This window comes from Setaria italica, chromosome VII (genome assembly GCF_000263155.2).
Source record: "Setaria italica strain Yugu1 chromosome VII, Setaria_italica_v2.0, whole genome shotgun sequence".
NCBI lineage: Eukaryota > Viridiplantae > Streptophyta > Magnoliopsida > Poales > Poaceae > Setaria > Setaria italica.
This window is the reverse complement of record NC_028456.1, coordinates 30,451,804-30,470,433: the sequence shown is the minus strand read 5'-3', so window position 1 is coordinate 30,470,433 and position 18,630 is coordinate 30,451,804. Positions and strand designations below refer to the sequence as shown.

The window sequence follows — 18,630 nt, the reverse complement described above, 5'->3', positions numbered from 1 at the left end:
CATTTCGCGCATCAGCCCACAGGTATCGGGAGATTACTCTGATGCCCTTGACGACGATACCCACAGCAACTAAAGACGTGCCTTGGCTGGGTCCCACTCATAATGCCCAGTTATCAACAATACAAGGTTGAAGAGCCGAGAATCCGGAGAGGATGCTGTGAGACCACCATATCGTTCTCCACAGGTATCGCTATCTATCCCATGTCCCTCAAGTTCTGAACACAACGGGGGGGCGGGGCGGCTGGGGCTGTCCAGAAGGTCACCCGGAAGAGTAGTTTGCCCGGCCTCGTGAAAACCGTCGGCGGTGCGGTCGTTCTCGCGAGCGCTGATGTAGCCGTGAGGATCGATGCCGGAGGAGAGTCCAGATCATCGTCGGGGGAGACGGGCGGAGGGATCAACAGCAACTTGAGGAGCGGGTGCTCCATGGATGGAGGATCGCGTTGACTCAGATCATCGTCTTCCATGGGAATAAGGGGGGTGCGGAGGAGAGGGAGCAAGGATTGTTGAGTTACGATCTAAATTCAGTTATGCACAGGGGATTGTTAAGTTATGATCCAAATTCAGTTATGCATAGATAAGACTAACTTCGGATGGAGCGAAGCGAGGCCTGTGACCGAAGGCTTGGGCCATAGTGAAGTAGAGACCGAAGTTAGCCCTACTGCACTTGGAGACGTCTGGGGGGCTTGCAGTACAGATTGTTACCGATTAGATTTCCACCTCTTTATATACCTCCTGTAAGCGGCTAATTTGGGATGAGTCAAAAGATTGTAAATCCCTAGCGTTTGTAACCTCGTGAAGATTTGCTAGCTGGCGCCCGTGGTTTTTTCTCTTCCTCTTTGGAAGGGTTTTCCACGTTAAAATCTTGTATCTCCTGTGTTGGATATCTGTTCTTTGTCGTTTATATTGCCTATCGTTTCTAATAAGAATTGCTCCGTGGATTGATATCCTTGGAAGGGGAAAATTCAATCCTAAAATTGCTTCCAGCGACGGCACGCACGGCCGCTCTCAATCGTCTTTAAAATCCATCTCGACCATCTCGTGGACCTCTCAGCCTTGCATTGTGATAAAGCCTGTTGCTCTGCAAGTATTCTTCAGACAGGCAGCGCACGGTAGCTCTGCAAGTATCCTTCTGCAAGTATCGACGATTCGCTGCACGCAACGCGGACCTCCGGCAGAGAGATCGTGTTCAGTGGCCCTGCAGAGTTCAGAGTTCAGATAAGCACCTTATCAGATGCGCAGAACCTTGTCCTTTAAATTTCTCCCACTATGCAACACATCAGAGTCTAAAATTTCGTGCGATGCTGCGGATACTCACTCCCAGTATCCATGAATTTTCGCCGGACTTTTGCGCGTCCGTGGCTCCGGCGAATAATCGTGAATTGGGATTCGTAGGCCTGCACTGGAACTTCTCTTTTTTGATTCTCCCTGTACACAGTACGCGAGGGTCTGAAATTTTATGCCATGCTGCGGCGATGCATTGCGAGTATTAGAGAATTTTGTTGGAATTTTAGCGTGCATTTGGCATTGAGGGAATCAAGAGAATTGGTTTTCTTGCTTTTGACTATTATGATGCAACTCTTAGTGAAACAGACTTGGAGATACTTCATCTTATGAATGAGATAGAATCAACTGAGTGCAGAACCATTACTGAAGTGGACCACCTGTGGGGATCTGCAGCTCTGAAATTCAGAGAACTGAAACTTGATTTTTCAAAATAATATACACAGAACATAGAGAATGCAGAAATTACTGAAGAAGAGGGCACTCTTTCGCGAGAACATACCCGTTGATTCCAAGCTCTGTGCAAAGACAGCTTTGCTATATTGCTATAAAAAGTCTTCAAGGGCTTCTGCTTTCTCCCTGGAACAGCTTCAACGGGAGAACTTTACTGATAGCTTCGAGGTAATTTTGTAAAATAATAGTGTCAACTGAACTTTGGGTGTCGTTCTAGATTTTTTGCTTTCACAATAATGTTATTTGAATCTCGTTCATTTGCCTTTCTCAATCTGATTCTGGTTGGCAGGAAACGTCTCAAAGAATGGATGCAGTTCAGATTAATGATCCCATTTTTATCTTGCGGTTCTCAATTCATACCCTTCTCATGGGTTGCATTGAGCTTGCCGAATTTGCTCGATTAGGGCTGCTTGCAATAACACTTGTTAGTATAGCATCTCCTGATCAAGAATTGAGGATGTTGGGCTATGAATGCCTAGGAGCATTTAAAAAAAATCCCTTGAGGTACATGCTATTTCATTAATCTCTAAATTGTACCTGTTGTCTTGATTGGTTTATTTGCTTATCAACTATTCCTATCTGCTTGTGTTAGATTTTGTATGTGACAAATTAGCTTCACGCAGTGAATGTATTATTGGCTAATCTACATGCTTGTATCTGTATGTTTCAAATTCTAGCATTCGTAACAACGGTTATATGCTTGTTTCAGTATCGTTAAAATTCCGTTCATAGTTTACATTTTCTTTGTTGGTTAATGTTGGTCACATGTAATTCCTTATTTGCTTATTTGATTTTTATGATGTCAAAACATTTATTCTTATTAACGTTCTAGGAGTAGTTTGAGTGCAAAAGGCACTTGTATAGTATTCTGTATCTGTTATCCTTACATAAAAAATATATTTAAAGCTATTTTCACATATTTACAGACTTCTCAGAGAAGCAAGGAAACGTGGTAGCTTCAGCTGCTTTTGACGTATCTTCAAAATGGGATATCCGAACAGTGGCAGAGGATACCTTCCATTATTAGTGTTTTTGCCGCAGAAGCATCTTTGACACTACTAGATAGCTCACATGCTCAATTCACTGCCATTAGCAATTTTTTAATGCATTCCACCTCTGCCAGTCTGCAGGTAACTCTTCTTTTATTTATTTGCATATATGAACTATCTTGGAGTGTGTATTGAACAGTATGGTATTTTAGTATATGATCTTTCTTTCTTTCTTTTTGCATAGCATTGCGTTATTTCCAACCTTGTAGAGTTTCAATTCATTTTAAAGCTGAACGTTTGTGGATGCCTCAGTTACTATCTGCTGGATCAAACCTAGCTGATGATGCCAAAATATACAAGAGAGGAAGAGTCTTAGAGCTTGCTCTTGCGTTCTGTTCTTCACCTGTTTCAGATTCTGAATCGAAGGTTTTAGTCCTTAAGGTAAATTCTGTAGTTTTTTAGTGCATTTGAATTTGAGTTCTTGGGATCTAGTATCTACTTAGATATTCGAACATTTATTTCCATTTGACATGCTTTCTTTGCATTGTAGATGTTGAGAAGTGTGTCAAGCTGCCAATTCTAGCTCATCATCTAGCAAAAGAGTCTGGCCTTCTGTTGTGGTTATCCTCTGTTTATTTCAATTGAAGGATCCGATGGTGCTGAAAGCTCCTGTTCTAGAGTAACTGAGTTAACATTGGAGGTAAAACACTGATAATAAATTATTTTCTGCTCTACTGCAAGCCCCTTCAGAGGGGGGGGACATGATCTGTCATATTTTGCATGAGTCTACACTGCAACTGGCAATCCATTAACTGTTCCATGAAAGTTCTGTTGATGAACATGAGAATTATACCATCATTTTATTTATGCAGAATACTGCTTTAGGTACTGTTTGATATATCATATAGGACATATTGATATGTTATTTTGGTAAATTTTCTGCATTTAGTCAAACTCACTATGCTAATGTTATATAAACACCCTTGTGGGTAATTCGTCATATTAGAGTTGGAGCAGATGGAATATTAGCAACCTCCTTATTAATTGGTTTATGGACATTAATCTTTTTTACCAAAGTTATGGATTAATCATTTTGAGCTCCACATTAGTTTTCTTTTTGGTTTGTTATGCTTTTGTCTTTCGAGACAGTTAGCTACGTTGCAATGAAACTATTCTAGTAAAATTCTGAGCAGTTTTTATATAGCAAACAGTTGTTGAAACCGACATTTTCTTTGATTATTCTATTTATGAAGGGATAGGTTTGGCGCAACTGTGTTATTGTTGTCAATTATTGTGTTTTTCATCTGAATGCTAGAATTACCTTGGATAAAAATCATCGAGTGACTTGTTCTTGTGTATGGCTTTTCTGCAACATCATGACTTCCTAGGTGTGTCATAAATCTTCCATCTATTGTCAGACATCTTATTGTGGTTTGGAGACATTACTTGTGTATAATTTAAGTTTTTCTAGCTTTGAAGGTATTTGGTTTGGAGCAGATTTGCGAAGCCATTTTTAAATCATTAATCTGTAACTTGATTTGCTTTCTTTAGGTAGTCAATGATTTGATATCATCAAGACTAATTACAGATTGGCTCCAAGAATCTGCCCTTGAGCAACTCTCGGTGATATCAGCAGACCTTTGTGTCCTTCTAATTAACAATGCCAAATTATTGAAAGGAAATGTTCCCTTGTTGACTTCAATGCTTAGTGTGATTACATCAACAATGAGGTTGTCTATGAAAAGGAAGATATACCAACCGCATTTTACCTTGTCCCTCCATGGTGTATTTAATCTGTGCCAAGCTACTGTTGGCAGCTCAAGAAGTGCAGAGCATAAGCTTACAATGGAACTCGGTATTGATCCATTCTTATGAATGGTCCTATACCAATTTATCTGAAATGGTACTTTATTCGTGTATTGCCTTTAATTCACTAGCCACTAAAAGCACGTTTTTAGCATTGTTAATTTGTTTTGATTATCTAAAACTGTGTAATCCTTATGTTCCTTTTTTTTTATTGATCTGCTTGAAATTCAGTAGATTTATAATTATTCGTATACATACCATGAATGTTTAAGTTTTATATAGATAATGATTAGGTATCTATAGCATCATGAAAAATGTAATCTTGTCTATGCGTACAAGTTATTGAGCAGTTGTTTTGTCTGCCCAAGGATTATATGGAATGTTATGTAAATCTTTGTTTTGTTTGACAGGATAAGTCAAGAATATAAATGGTTGTTTCTTGGGCAACTTCAAACATCTTTTGGTTGTACTCTAACCAAAGGTCTATGTTGGAAATATCCTCAAAAGAGTCACCAATAAATGAGTCTCCACTTTCAAAGCTTTTGCGCTTGTTAGTGGCTTCTGTAATACTTGGGAGGATATCCAGCATCTCTCATAGAAAGAGTGGAGATCTTGCACGGAGCACCAGCAGTCTTGGAACTCTTCATTCTTTCTTGAATGATGCATATGAAAGGGTTGAAACGGTAGAAAGTTGCAGTGTGAATGATACGCTAGCTGTCATATATTATACCTTCAAGACCATGTGCAAAAGAACAGTGATTCTTTGCCATCAGTTGTGATGGCTCTTTGCTTGTTGCTTCTTGACAGATCCAGTAAGCAAGGTACACTTCTGACTTTGCTGCATTCTAATGCTGATCATAAAGAGATTGGATGAACCTAAATTAGTCTATAAACTGTAGGCTGTCTTTGTGCTCTTGTTGTCTCCTTGCTGGAGTAACGAGGCATCTCATTCAATTTTTTTCTTTTTACCTTGTTGAAGCAGCGAACAAGCACCTGGCCGACAACCGTGGAAAGATTGAAATGCTTTGCTCAAAGATACGGTGTCCTGCTGAATCTAATCCTTCATGGAGATGGTATGGGCTCTGAATGTAGACTATTCAATTTTTATACGCTTCTCTTATGATGACACAAGCGCTGGACGTCTGTATGTTGCAGAATTTAATCATGTTTATTCATCTTCAGGCATTACTATCAACCCTGGAAGGATCCTGCTGCGCCGCGCACGGAGATGGAGCGCTTGGAAGAGGAGCAGGCCTGCCGGAGCCTCTTGATCCTATTTTCTAATGCCTTCAGTGCCTCCCTGCCGGAATTTCGGGTACTGTCACTAGATGATGTTGAAAAATCTGGCCTGTTCCAGTCGGAAAGGGAGTCCATGGTTAAGCAGAAACATTGCGATTAGTTTGCTGAAGCAGTAAGATGAACCGCAGTAAGATGAACCTAAGACTGCTATATTCCCACATTTGACCTGTGTACAAGTCATAGAATTGTTGGTGTTTAAAGGAATGCTTGGTCCTCAGTGGGATCAAGTAGAGCTCCGTGCACAGAGCTTAACGGGACTGCCGAACGCAACCATGTTCGACACTTGAACAATTTTGGTCTGGCATTCACTGCTGTTCTCCTTTCGATTGTATAGGGCATCTACTGTTGTACAAGTCTTGGCAAACAGAGTGGTACTGCGCCTGTGTAATAGGTTGGAATCGAAACACATGTCTACAGAAATATCATCTCAATGCCTCACGTTCCAAAAAAATAAAAATAAAAATACGAGAACAGGTGAGCTATGTTGTTGGAAATCAACAATCAGTGTGTGTGTGTGTGTAACTGTGAAGTACTGAAGTGTGAATTAGTCAGCCTTCCTGGCGGCGAGAGCGTCGAGCGGCTTCTGCGAGTCGGGGAGGTTGTCGGCGAAGAGCGACCGCACCATCTCCAGGCACTCGCTGATCCGGCCTTCCTCCCAGCCGTCGGTCCTGATCGGCGGCAGGACCTTCACGGTGAGCGGCACCGGCCGCACCCGAACGGTGCTGTTCCTCCCCGCAGACGAGGCTTGCCCAAATCATTCATGGGACTAACAGGATACCAATCAATCCTGGCTGACCTCCTTTTTGGCGACGCCGACGGTGCCGGTGACGAGGAAGATGTCCAGCGGCGATACGTGGTTGCAGATGAAGATTCCCCTCGTCTTGAGGTGCTCAAAGCCTTCAACACGTCCCCAGGATCCACAGCTGCTCCAGTTAAAAAACAATGTGGCCACAAGTTTAGTTACTTCAGACGGTTTCCTAACTTATCACACGTGCTGCATCTTTTAGTTGGCGTGCCGATGTTTAGGGTTCTGTTCGCTTCAGCTTATCAGCTGACTTATCGGCCATCAAATAGTATTTTTCTTTCACAACAAATCAGCTGTTTCAACTTTTCAGCCGGCTTATAAGTCTAGCCGAACAGGCCCTTAGTTAGTTGTTTGTATGACTAGAACTAGAATATGCACTCGCTATGAAACTATATTATTTTTGGCAGCACTCTAACTCACAAAAATCAGCTTCACACTTTTCCAGCTCCACTCCACCAGCTTCAGAAAAACATGAAGCTATTCTACGTGTTTGACGGATTGTAGTGTTCCAGGCTTCAGAAATATGAGAATTCGGTGGGGACGTTCTATTCTGCTCACGGTGAATGCTCACAAATGGCGAGTTCAGATTGTGCGCGATCCATTTCGAATTTCTTTCCTGTACAGAAGGCAGCGCTGCCATACCCAACATTACATGCAGCTTAAGCTTTGCTCAGCCTTGCATCTCTCCCTCTCTCCCATTTCCATCTCCCACTCTTTTCCCAGTTCTTGACTGCTGTTTCGGTTTCGCACAGCAGTTCGAGAAAATAAAATTGAAAAAATTCGAGACAAAGTTTTCTTTCGCTCTACTGATAAGAACAGATTGCGTTCTGCCTAGGCTGACTGGACCGGTCCGGGGCTACTGGATCCGCCCGACGGTGCCGACGCGCTCGGCGGCGACGCGCATGACGCCCTCCACCAGCTGGGGCATGCAGAGCTCGGCGCCGCCCGCGGGGCCGCACCCGGCGCGGACGCCCACGCTTGCTATGTACCGCTGCACCTCCGTGCGGATCAGCTCCTGCATCGCCGCCATGAAGTCGGGGTTGAACGGGTACGACGAGGTCGCTGCGACGGCGACGGGGGCTGGTGGTGGTGGGGAGGAAGGCGAGGGCGGTGACGGCGACGGCGGCGCGGTCATGGTGGAACCGCTGGTCCGTGCCCGGGAGCGAGAGGGAGAGGGAGCTGAGCGGGTCGTCGTCCTCGACAGGCCGGCTCATCGCGCAGTCCGCCAGCTCGAACCCGCCGGACCGTGGCACGGGGCGGTAAATCTGCCCGGACCCGGACCCGGAGCTGGCGCCGTGGCTGAGGTCGCTGCGGTCGGAGACCGTCCCGGATCCCGACGAGGGGCTGTCCATCGAGAGGCTGACGCGCTTGCACGGCCGCGTCTCGAACTCGTCCGTGCCCGCGCCCGCGACCGCTCCGGAGGCGGCGGTGGCGGCGGCGCTAGATTTCGCTGGAGGCGGGGGGCGACGGGATGAGGGGGTGGCGGGATTTTCCCTTTCTCAGTCGAACCGGTGTAACGAGTGTGGAGCACCCTTGAGGTATAAAAAAACATGAATCCCTCCTATCTTTTTTTTTCTAGAGCTGGAATTGATGGAGCTGGAGTTGGTGTAGCTAGATGTGTTTAGCTGCGATTTTTTTAGCTGATGGAGTGAAGCTAATTTTTCTGAAATGGAGTGCTGTCAAACCCCACCTAATAACACATAACTAGCCATCAAAAGATATCATGGATTGAACAAACCTCTAGAAAATACAGGACCGACAAATACAGGACCGAAACTCTGTCGGTACATACAGGCAACGGTACATATATGTAATGTTTTCGCTATCAGTAGCTTATTATACCATCTAGAGATGTTTGGCAGCACTCCACCTTACAAAAATTAGCTCCACTTCACCAACTCCACACTTTCCCGACTCCACTCCACCCATTCCAAATCGACGAAAGAAAACGAGCCCTTTAGGAAGACATTGAAAAGATAAACGTGGCTTAAATTGCCATCGATCGCCGTGCAAGGTGCGGGTGAACGGACATGCTACACGTACCAGCATGCGTCCGGTGGGCCATCATGGCCAGGAAGCACACCACGACCCACGCCGCCGACGCCCACCCGCCCGTCGTTGGCTGCCGTGGGCGCGGCTGGTGCCGCGTACCCTGCGGCAGCCAACCGTCGCCGCTGCCCTGAGGTGGCGGCCTAGAGCACAAAGGAGAGGGCCAGGTGGAGGTTTCTGGAAACCATAAACCCTCACCGGCCCATTAGTAAACGAGCGTCTAATAACAGTTTTCCTCTCACCGGCCCGTTACCAAACCCATAAACCCTTCCGCTCCCCGCCCACTAGGGTTTCTCCCCCAATTCGCCGCCGTAGCAACCATGGCGGCCGCCGACACCTCCAAGCCTTTCTTCCCCGCGTCGCCGCACCAGGCGCTCCTCCCCTCCCGGGGCGCCGCCGCGCGCGCCTCCCTGGACGGATCCTATTGGCGCGCCTTCCGCTCCTCCGAGCTCGTCTCCGGCGCCGACTTCCCCGTCACCGACCTCACCTTCGCCCCTGCCGCCGCCACCGCCTCCTCGCCGACCCTCGCCGCCGCGTGGTCCACCTCGCTGCACCTCTTCTCCGGCGACCCGCTCAAGTCGCTGCGCCGGATCTCCGTCGCGGGCGACCTCGTCTTCTCCCCCTCCTTCCGCTGCGACGGCGCCCTCCTCGCCGCCGGCGACAAGAAGGGGGTCGTCCGCGTCTTCCGCGCCGACAAGCCCGCGACGGGCGCCGCCCTCCGCACGCTCCGCGCCCACGCCGCCGAGACCCGCGTCGTCCGGTACCCGGTCGGCGGCGGGGACAAGCTCCACCTGCTCACCGCCGGAGACGACGCGCTCCTCACCTACTGGGACGTGCCCTCGGAGACGCCCGTCTTCACCGTCCCCGCCGCCCACAAGGACTACATCCGTGGCGGTGCGGCCTCCCCGGCCGACCACAACATCTTCGCCACCGGCTCCTATGACCGCAGCGTCAAATTGTGGGATGCCCGCACGGGGAACGCTGGCCCGTCTTTGTCCTTCTCCCATGGGGAATTGGTGGAGAGCGTGCTGTTCCTGCCGTCCGGCGGGCTGCTGGCCACGGCCGGAGGGAACGTGGTCAAGATTTGGGACGTCATTGGGGGTGGCCGGCTCGTGCACTCCGTGGAGAGCCATGTCAAGACAGTGATGGCGCTGGCGCTTGGGAAGATGGCCACCACTGGGGAGACCCGGCTGCTTAGTGCGGGCATTGATGGGTATGTGAAGTGCTTTGATTTTGGGAAGCTTAAGATCACGCACTCGTTGCGGCACCCGCAGCCGCTCCTTTCCGTGGCTTGTTCGCCCTGTGGCACTGTGCTGGTGGCTGGGTCTGCAAAAGGGAAGATTTATATGGGCAAGAGGAAGAAGAAGGCTGTTGACGAGGAGGATGAAGGGACGAAGGCTGGCAGTGGTGAGATTGATTGGGTATCGCCAGAGCCTGAGAAGCCCGTGTTGAAGCCAAATTACTTCCGGTACTTCCTCCGTGGACAGAATGAGAAGGCTAAGGAGGGTGACTTTGTGATTAAGAAGCCTAAGAAGGTTAAAATTGCGGAGCATGATAAGTTACTGAGAAAGTTCAGGCACAAAGAGGCTCTGGTTTCAGCTTTGGTTAAGAACAACCCAAGAAGCGCTGTGGCTGTGATGGAGGAGCTGGTTGCGAGGAGAAAGCTGGTGAGATGCATTGGGAATTTGGATAAAGAGGAACTTGGGCTGCTGCTTGAGTTCCTTCGCCGGAATGCGACATTGCCAAGGTATGCAAGGTTCTTGTTGGGTGTAGCAAACAAGGTTGTGGAGATGCGAGAGGAGGATATCCGATCTGATGATAAGCTGAGGATGCACATCAGGAATCTCAAGAGAATGGTTGGAGAAGAGATCCAGATACAGCACACGTTGCAGGGGATTCAAGGAATGATTTCACCCATGCTTGCACTTGCCGCAAGATGAAAAGGGTGCTTTTCTTCGTACGGAGTTTTTGCTATATGTTAGCTTACAATGAGGGCTGCTGTACGCAATGTGTGTTGATTTGGGAAATCATGTTTCCTGTTTGTTAGTGAAGTATGCGTACCAGCTGATTGAGATACTGTCTTCTGTGCCTAATGTTTTTTGATCCGACAGATCGTTCCCAGTTTTGCTCATTTGATGGTATGCATTTATGCATAATCTGATATCCCCAGCAAGCTGTAATGCTTGTAATGTTTTTCTCAATTGTTTTGTTTGTGGTGAGTTGGCTTCAACAAGCTGTAATGCATGGAGTGTCTGAGCTAAATTTATTACCTGTAGGAAACTTAAAATGTGCATGTCTTGCGAAACAATTCCAACAGCTGTGCTCGGCAAATTAGCTCTTAACAGTTAACAGGCAGAAACATTCAGAAGCTTGAAAGGATCTGGAAAGATGCTGCCCCGAGCAAATTTAAGATAATGCCATAAAACCGAGATGTCAGACATGCATGCTCTGTTTCAAGTCGAGCCCAAATTCTTTGGTACTTTCTGCTTCAATGGAAATCGAACAAATTGATGCAGCCTTTCACGAGTAGATGATCACGCACCATTTGATCGTGGAGAAAGAATAATTCACGGAGGGATGACAGCCAATCAGGTTGTCTGCTAGTATGGTTCTAGCTGAAGTACAGAACCTCGTCCAGCTTCAGATTCCCGGAAGTCGCTGTCTCGCTGATGCCCTCACTCCGCCGCCGCCGCCGCCGCAGGCCGGCAGCTTCACCGTCCAAATCACCGCCACCAAGGCGATGTGCGATAGGGACAGAGTCGTTGGTCCCGTTCGCACGGCCGCCGTCGTTGCGCTGCGCAGCACCTGGAGCTCCATTGCAGCCGCGGCGACGGCGTCCGCCTTCCTCTCTCTCTCTCCAACCTTCTTCGCGTTCGGGTGCGGGGGTTACGAGATGGAGAAAAGGAAGGCTTATTTCAGCGGGCGTGCGGATGCAGCCTGAGCGCAGAGGTCGGGCCTGGAGGCGGCGGGCTCGGGGTAGAGCCGCCATGGCCGGCCAAGGCAGGTCGACGAGGTTTTTGCACGTAGCACCCTCAAATTGGATCGCGATTAATAGTCGTGATCCAACTATTTTCATATAAACCTCTAAATTGGATCTCGATTAATAATCTCGATCCAAATAATTGCAGAAAACCCCCTAATATTTTGCAAATATCCCCTCCGTTCGGCTGCAATGCCTCCGGGCTCTCTTCCCCTTCCGCTCCGGTGACGGCGACGGCCGCTCGTCGTGGCGAACTGATTCCGCTCCACCGGATCTCCCCCCTCTGCTTATCTCCGGATCTCGCCTGCGTCTTCCTACTCCGTCTCCCCCACCAGTCCACAGCTCTGCATCTTCTCGTCCCGCCGTCGTCGAGCAGGGTGGGAGCCTGGGGGCGCCATATCCGATCGCGACTTCGTAGCGGCCAATCCAAACATAATGATCATTGAATCAGTCGATAAAATTGATCTGCTGAATCCTAAAAAGTTAATTGAAATAAGATAGTTATCCACATCAATTCTAGCGCCTGCGAACAACCACGGGGAGCGAAGTTCTGGAGTTCAGATGCTTCATTTCCTGAGGTGCTTCTGTGGCATGCTGGCATCGGAACTTGAGATTAGCATGCCAGCGTCTCATGTTGTTCAGATTCTTTTAGGCTGTGTCCAGAGACCAGAAACCAGAGACCATATGTTGTTCAGAGTGTGCAGTGGATGTTTGAGATGTGCAGAGCTGTAAGCGTGCATCTTTAACTGTTGTTGCTCTGAAATTGCCACACAAACGTTTCAAATTAGTAGATGATAACTGGGGGAATATGAGATGCAAAGAATCCATCTTCTCCATTTCTGGAACCCAGATACCACCACGTATCTAATGCATCTTCAGATTCTACAAGGATTGAGAAAGGGCGGACACTAGACCAAAATATAACAATTCTCCCACCAATGCAGTGATGGAAGTGGCATACCTTATGTTTACAGCAACATCGCCTTCTAATCCCAGGCAAGTTTGGGTAGGCTCACAACATATCATATGTTTACACTTCACAAAGTCTGACGATGGTACACAAGCTGCATTTAGACACAGTCGTCAGTCGGCACGCATGCTCAGTTTCAGGTTGATCCTGCCCGCAAACAGCACAAACGAGACAGAATTTGAAACCCGAACCATGGCAAACCATTCCCCTAAGATCAAAATAACTATGTGGAATCACACAAAGGTTAACACAATCAGAACAGCATTAGAAACTTGAAGCACGCAGGTCTTGCAATTTTGGAAAACATCTCCAGTTCCAGTTGTGCTCGGCATTCGGCAAACAAGCTCTTCACAAACAGAAATATTCAGAGGTTTGAAAAACTGAAAAGGATATGAAAGATGCTGCCCCCGAATACATTTCAGGCAATACTAGAAAACCAAGACGTACACATGGAAGCAACCAGATACAACCGAGACGAACTGACAAAGGGATATGGTATGCTGATTCGTCATGGATTGTCAAAGGTCTCAACACACGAATACCATAAAATCATTACTTGATGAACGCTACAAGCATGTAATCATGGTCTATACATTCAGTAGTGCGTGCCATCCTTCAGCATATGTATCCTTGGCACCTAACAATAGAACATAGTACAGCAGCAAGAGCTAAAAATATTTACAAGCACACAAGAGAACCATGTATTGATGTATACGTCTGCCTCCTGACATGAAAGAAAATCAAGAGGAATCGAAGCTTATTATATGTTCTATCAACGAATCAGCTATCAATTGAAACACACAAGGCCAAAACTAACTACAGAATCCAACCCACTATGACGCTGGGCAAGCAGACCCGCCTCTCACCGCTTCCTTTTTGCTCTACTTGTGCTTTGCTTCGCTGCAGTTTCAATTTTCACCTTAGCAGCACCTCGTTTGGTTCCAGATGAAGTTGGCTTCACTCTGGTTTCAACTTTCACTTTAGCAGCACCACGTTTGGCTCCAGATGAACCTTTCTTCTTGTACCTGTTGAATCCCCTGCCACTTTCCTGTAAGACACATTTAGACAGTGTTACCAAATGTAATAAAAGGAACATAGTTTTTCTTGTCTCACTAATACAATTTTCTACTCTGAAGGTATCATCAGTTTTGTCACCATCTTTTAAAAGACCCTAAGAAAATAGTCATATGGAAGTAGCTATGATAGCTACAAATGATGGATACAATCATGTCAAGTGCATTCCTAATAATTCGCCATTGCAGGTAAAATAGACATAATTGTAAGCAGCGAATATTTAAATTTCGGTAAGTCCATTCCTAGTGCCAGTTCGTCTGACATGAATAAAAGGGACAAATCACAGGAAAAGATGGGTATTTCATCACCTTTTGATATTGTCGATAGGCATTTTGGCCAGTCAACTCCTGCCCATTTTTTGAGACATAAACCTGCAGTCCGAATCCAACGAAGCAAAATTAGGTCTGGTTTCTTTAAGAAGATGATAAAAGAATGATCTTGAAAAACAGTGAAATGAAAACTAATATGCATCGACACTTTCTTTTTAAAAAAATATGCATAGACACTGAAGTAGCACAAAATGACCAACAACTTTCTATTATCTAAAAGTTTAAGAAGTGAACTGGAACTCTGGAAATACAGCTTTACCCTCCTCCCGCTGTCATTAGTTAACCAATGGCCAGAGCCAGATTGAGTTCCACTGGCATGCACCCTTCTTTTACCAACATCAGTTGGAACTGGGATCCCTCTATTTGGTGTCACCCACTCATCATTTGTAGCTGCACTCGAGTGGAACTGCCTCCTGCATTAAGACAAAGAAAAAAGTTAGAAGCAAGTACAAATGACATTGCTCAGTACTAAAAAGCTATGATCAAGATGTGCACCTGTAGCTGAGACTTTTTCCTCTGCTTTGCTCATTTTCTCTCTTACTTCCTGCTCCAGTGGGAAGGAAATGCTGCAGCCTATCACGGACTAGATCTCGCACCCTTGGGTCTTGATGGAAGAAATAATGCATGGCAGGAGGACGACCATCCAGGTTGTCATCTAGTACACCTCCACTTGAAGTGCTTTGTTGCTGGAAATGCCCTTCCATTTCATCAGGGTATTTGGGTTGAGAAACCTTGGAACAAGAAAAACTGTTGCCTTCTTTCTGCTGAGAAGATCCTGCATCTTTCGTAGAATTGAAGTATTCATTGCAGAACTCATCAAAGGCAGGTGTTGCCCAATTGTTATTCATCACAGCTTCGCTCTTCTGCACAGTAGTGCTCCCTTGGTGCTTCCTGTTTTCCTGAAAGGTAGACTTTTCCTGCATATATTTGTGCATGGATTTTTGTCTCTTTTTAACAGGGCTTGGCTTCTTTGCTTTATTTTGATTCTCTTCGTCGTCTGCATCAGTGTCAGAGTCCAGCAAAAGGATTTTCCTCATCGGGCTTATTGTTATCTTAGGAAGTAATTTCTTTGAACAGCTTTCTTCCAAAGATTTTGAAGCAGAAAAATTTGGTGTCTGTGTAAATTTTGATGTATTTGCTTTGGTTGATGATTGAGTCATAAGGACACCACGGTTGAGCAGGGAGAATTTTGAGTTACTGGAAGTGCTGCAACTACCAACAGATGGTGGCACATCTGCAAGTTAAGATGACAACCCGATTATGCTCTACACAAGAAAATCAGAATGTCCCTAAAAAGTGGTAACTGGTAATGAAATAACAAGGTACATTTATTTCAAAAAAAAAACAAGCTACGGACTAAGATCCATAACCAATCAGTCATGCATATTTCTATAAAGACCAGAGAAGCATCATAGAGGCACATAACCAAATACTTCTTGTAATAGAGATACTCCACAAATAAACTCAAACACAAAAAATTATAAGACAAAACTGTACAAATAAAGACTAATATTGCATTATCCACTCAATTTGATTTTATGATCCTGTACACACTAATGAGCTCCTTGTAAGTGCATATAGGGTCAATGTTGTACATCATGGACAGGTTACTAGGGAAAGCTACTGGTCACATTTTGTTTGTATCAATAGCAGAATTTGAGAGTCGTCAGAGATGCAGCGAGAACATATCTCTACCAATGACAGTCAATGAATGAATAAGTAAAAGGAGACAAACAGGAAAAGGAGTGTTTTATATGGTCTAGCAGCGGTTTGTTCTAGTCTTTGGCCAACATAAAGTAAGATGCCAATTGAAGGGGTTTTAGTCTCTTGTCCAGCTGAGGTAATTTGGAAAACTATTCGTTTTTGCAGGGAAATGTCTGCTCAGGAGGGAGGCTGAGATTAGATATCGGATGTAGTTCAAGCACTTGAGCAATGATTACAAAGATTTTAATGCATAACTTGCGCACACATAAGTTGGCGAGGTTACACTAATTTTGCTTGTCTGAATCCAGCTCCTGAAGCAGGAAGTATTTTAGATTTCTCCCGTTTAATTTGGTTAGTGTACAGTGTCTGTAGGTAATTTATCTCTGTATGTTGCAGCTTGCTGTATGTTAGCAGATGCCTTCTCTTAGATGCAACAGTTTGTTGAAGGAAGTTGCGGCATCCCTATGTACTCCATAACTTTTCAAACTAAGCTGGATAATTACCCCCGATGAAGTCAAATCTAAACATTTCTATGACATGACATGAAAATGATTCCCTGAAATGTATTGGGATGGCTACATTCCAGATGCAGAATTATAGGCAAACACCAATAAGGGAAGTGAATGCAAATTTTTCGAAGTTGAGATAAGTGTACCACTGAGGCGCTCACCTCGGACTGGTCGGTCCTCGTCTGTGGTCCAATCTTCAATATCGTCTTCCAAACTCCCAGTCCCAACCGCACCCGTTGCTGCATTTTCACTCATCAATGGAGACACTTCCGCTGCAGGTGGTCCTGGCGCCTTGAGAGGAGGTGGTGTTGGCGCCAGATGTGGCAGCGCAGGGCCCTTCCGCAGCCGCTTAAGTGGAGTCATTTCGCGCTGGGCTGGCTCTGGCCTTCGGTCACCAGCGATGAACGACGAGGGAGCACGAGGAGCTACCGGTGCTCTCGGTTGCTTCTGATGCTGGCCGTCAGCAAGGAAATCGTCATCATCGTCGTCGCTGATGCCCAGCGAAAAGGAGGGTGCATCGGGCGCCTCACAGCGCCGCACGTGCGGAGTTGGCGCTGGGTGGGCTGGCGCAGGGCCCTTCCGTAGCCGCTTGAATCGATTGGTCTCCGGCGGCGGCTGCTTGCTACCGGCGAGGTCAAAGTAATCCTCCTCATCTACAGCGCCGGCCGAAGTGGGAGCTCGGGGCGCCACCTGCGGCCGCGCCTGCTGGTGACGCTGGCCGGTGACGAGTATTTCACCGTCGTCGTCGTCGAAGCCCAGGGAGAATGACGGCGGGTCGGGCGCCGCGGACCCCCGCGCCCGCTCCTCCCGACGGCCTCCCGCGGGGGGTCGGGGTTCCTCCTCAACGTCGTCGTCATCGTCGAAGCCCAGGGAGAACGACGGCGGGTCGGGGACCGCGGACCTCCGCGCGCGCTCCTCCCGGCGACCTCCCGCTGGGGGGCGGGGCTCCTCCTCGACGTCGTCGTCGTCGTCGAAGCCCAGGGAGAACGACGGCGGATCGGGCGCCGCGTACCCTCGCAGCTGCTCGCGCCGGTCGCTCCCGACCGGGGTAGGGGGGTCATCCTCATCCGAATCGAAACCCAGCGAGAAGGAGGGCGCCGTGAAGTCCATTCCGGCGGATGCGCCGGCGAGAGCTAGGGTTTGTCTCGGGGCGAGATGGGATAGCTCGATTTGGGGAACGGAGGCGACGGATTTGGGGAGAGGAATGGCAATCGAAATGGGCGGGTTATTGGCGGGAGAGCTCTGGTTTCGTAAATTTCGTGGAGGGAATCCGGAGGTTTTGGAATGGGTTTGGAGTTTGGACTTGGGCTTGAGGTGCGTGCGGGCGTGCGGCGCCGCGGCTCCGGCGGAGACGAAAGGTGCTGGCGTGCTGCGGAAGAAGACGGCGTGAGAGTACGCGGGGGCCGCGCTGCCCCCCGTGATTGGGCTGAATTTGGCCCACGTTTCCAAAATCAGGCGAACAGAGCCCTAACAACAAGATTATGGGCCGATCTTACCACAATCCTACGTCATGGGCCCGGTTAGCCAGACTGAGGCCTAGTGCCAGCCCAAACTTGATCTCTTTCTAGAGTTGTTTCCTCTCTGGCACGCCACCAGGTGACGGTAAGTTGGTGTTGTTAAGAATGTGCGGCGTGTTTTGAATTTTGACGCTGTCCCCTCCATCCTAAATTATTATTTATTTTAATTTTTATAGATACATATATTTTACTATACATTTAGATGTATGCTATGTCTATATATAGAAAATTTAAAACGAATAGTAATTTAGGACGGAAGGAGTACATTACTAATTTGCTATGCACGTCCTCGTTCTTGTTCTTGATCCAATGTTTCGGAGTGCATATTTTTAATTTTTTTGTTGAAAGGATAATTCGTATACAATTGCATAGGTGAACTCAGCAACTACTAAATAAAGTTATTAAAGCTAGTACTCTCAGGAACTACATCCGCATAGGGCGAAACTCTACTGGAGAGATCTTCGGTCGGGCCACCATGTGCTGGTCTACATCAATATTGTCGATGCAAGCTACCTTGGATGCTGACCATGTTCACTGCCGATGGATACCGGTATCCAAAGAAGGCGTAAACAAGCACACCAATGCATGATTGACGCAGGACAGTACTCCCCAAGCATCAATGAGTAGTCTTGTTCACACACTCTTTCCCTGCATTGTCTGCTTAACTACCACCCCGTCGGAGTACCCTACACGATCTAACCACCGTGTCGACGCTGGACGGGGGAGGATCCATTCCCATCCACCTGCCCCAAGCTGGCCAGGCAAAACACGCACACTTGACCGATCCACACCTACGATCACGGAGCGAAACCCGATCGCACGCTAATGATACCTGTCCGGGCACCGAGCGGCCAAGGATGGATCA

The 18,630-nt window shown here is 47.2% G+C and overlaps 2 protein-coding genes, 1 long non-coding RNA gene and 1 pseudogene across 3 annotated transcripts; 2 read left to right on the top strand and 2 right to left on the bottom strand.

The window, feature by feature from the left end:
• The first annotated feature begins 5,512 nt into the window (after positions 1–5,512).
• LOC101778879 lies at positions 5,513–6,181 on the top strand. Its single transcript, XR_002678462.1, has 2 exons — positions 5,513–5,602; positions 5,712–6,181. It is a non-coding gene; the product is annotated as an uncharacterized LOC101778879 (long non-coding RNA).
• Positions 6,182–7,223: 1,042 nt separating this feature from the next.
• On the bottom strand, positions 7,224–8,698 carry LOC101778082 (annotated as a pseudogene).
• A 224-nt stretch (positions 8,699–8,922) lies between these two features.
• On the top strand, positions 8,923–10,883 carry LOC101776692 (protein SLOW WALKER 1). Its single transcript, XM_004976818.3, has one exon. It carries the CDS (start codon positions 9,003–9,005, stop codon positions 10,620–10,622), a length of 1,620 nt encoding a protein of 539 aa, XP_004976875.1. The 5' UTR covers positions 8,923–9,002; the 3' UTR covers positions 10,623–10,883.
• A 2,253-nt stretch (positions 10,884–13,136) lies between these two features.
• On the bottom strand, positions 13,137–17,579 carry LOC101776294 (nucleolar and coiled-body phosphoprotein 1). Its single transcript, XM_012847564.2, has 5 exons — positions 16,410–17,579; positions 14,531–15,269; positions 14,295–14,448; positions 14,015–14,077; positions 13,137–13,680 (listed from the first exon to the last, which is right to left on the bottom strand). The coding sequence occupies exons 1-5, from the start codon at positions 17,356–17,358 to the stop codon at positions 13,495–13,497; spliced, it is 2,091 nt and encodes a 696-aa protein (XP_012703018.1). The 5' UTR covers positions 17,359–17,579; the 3' UTR covers positions 13,137–13,494.
• Positions 17,580–18,630: the final 1,051 nt, after the last annotated feature.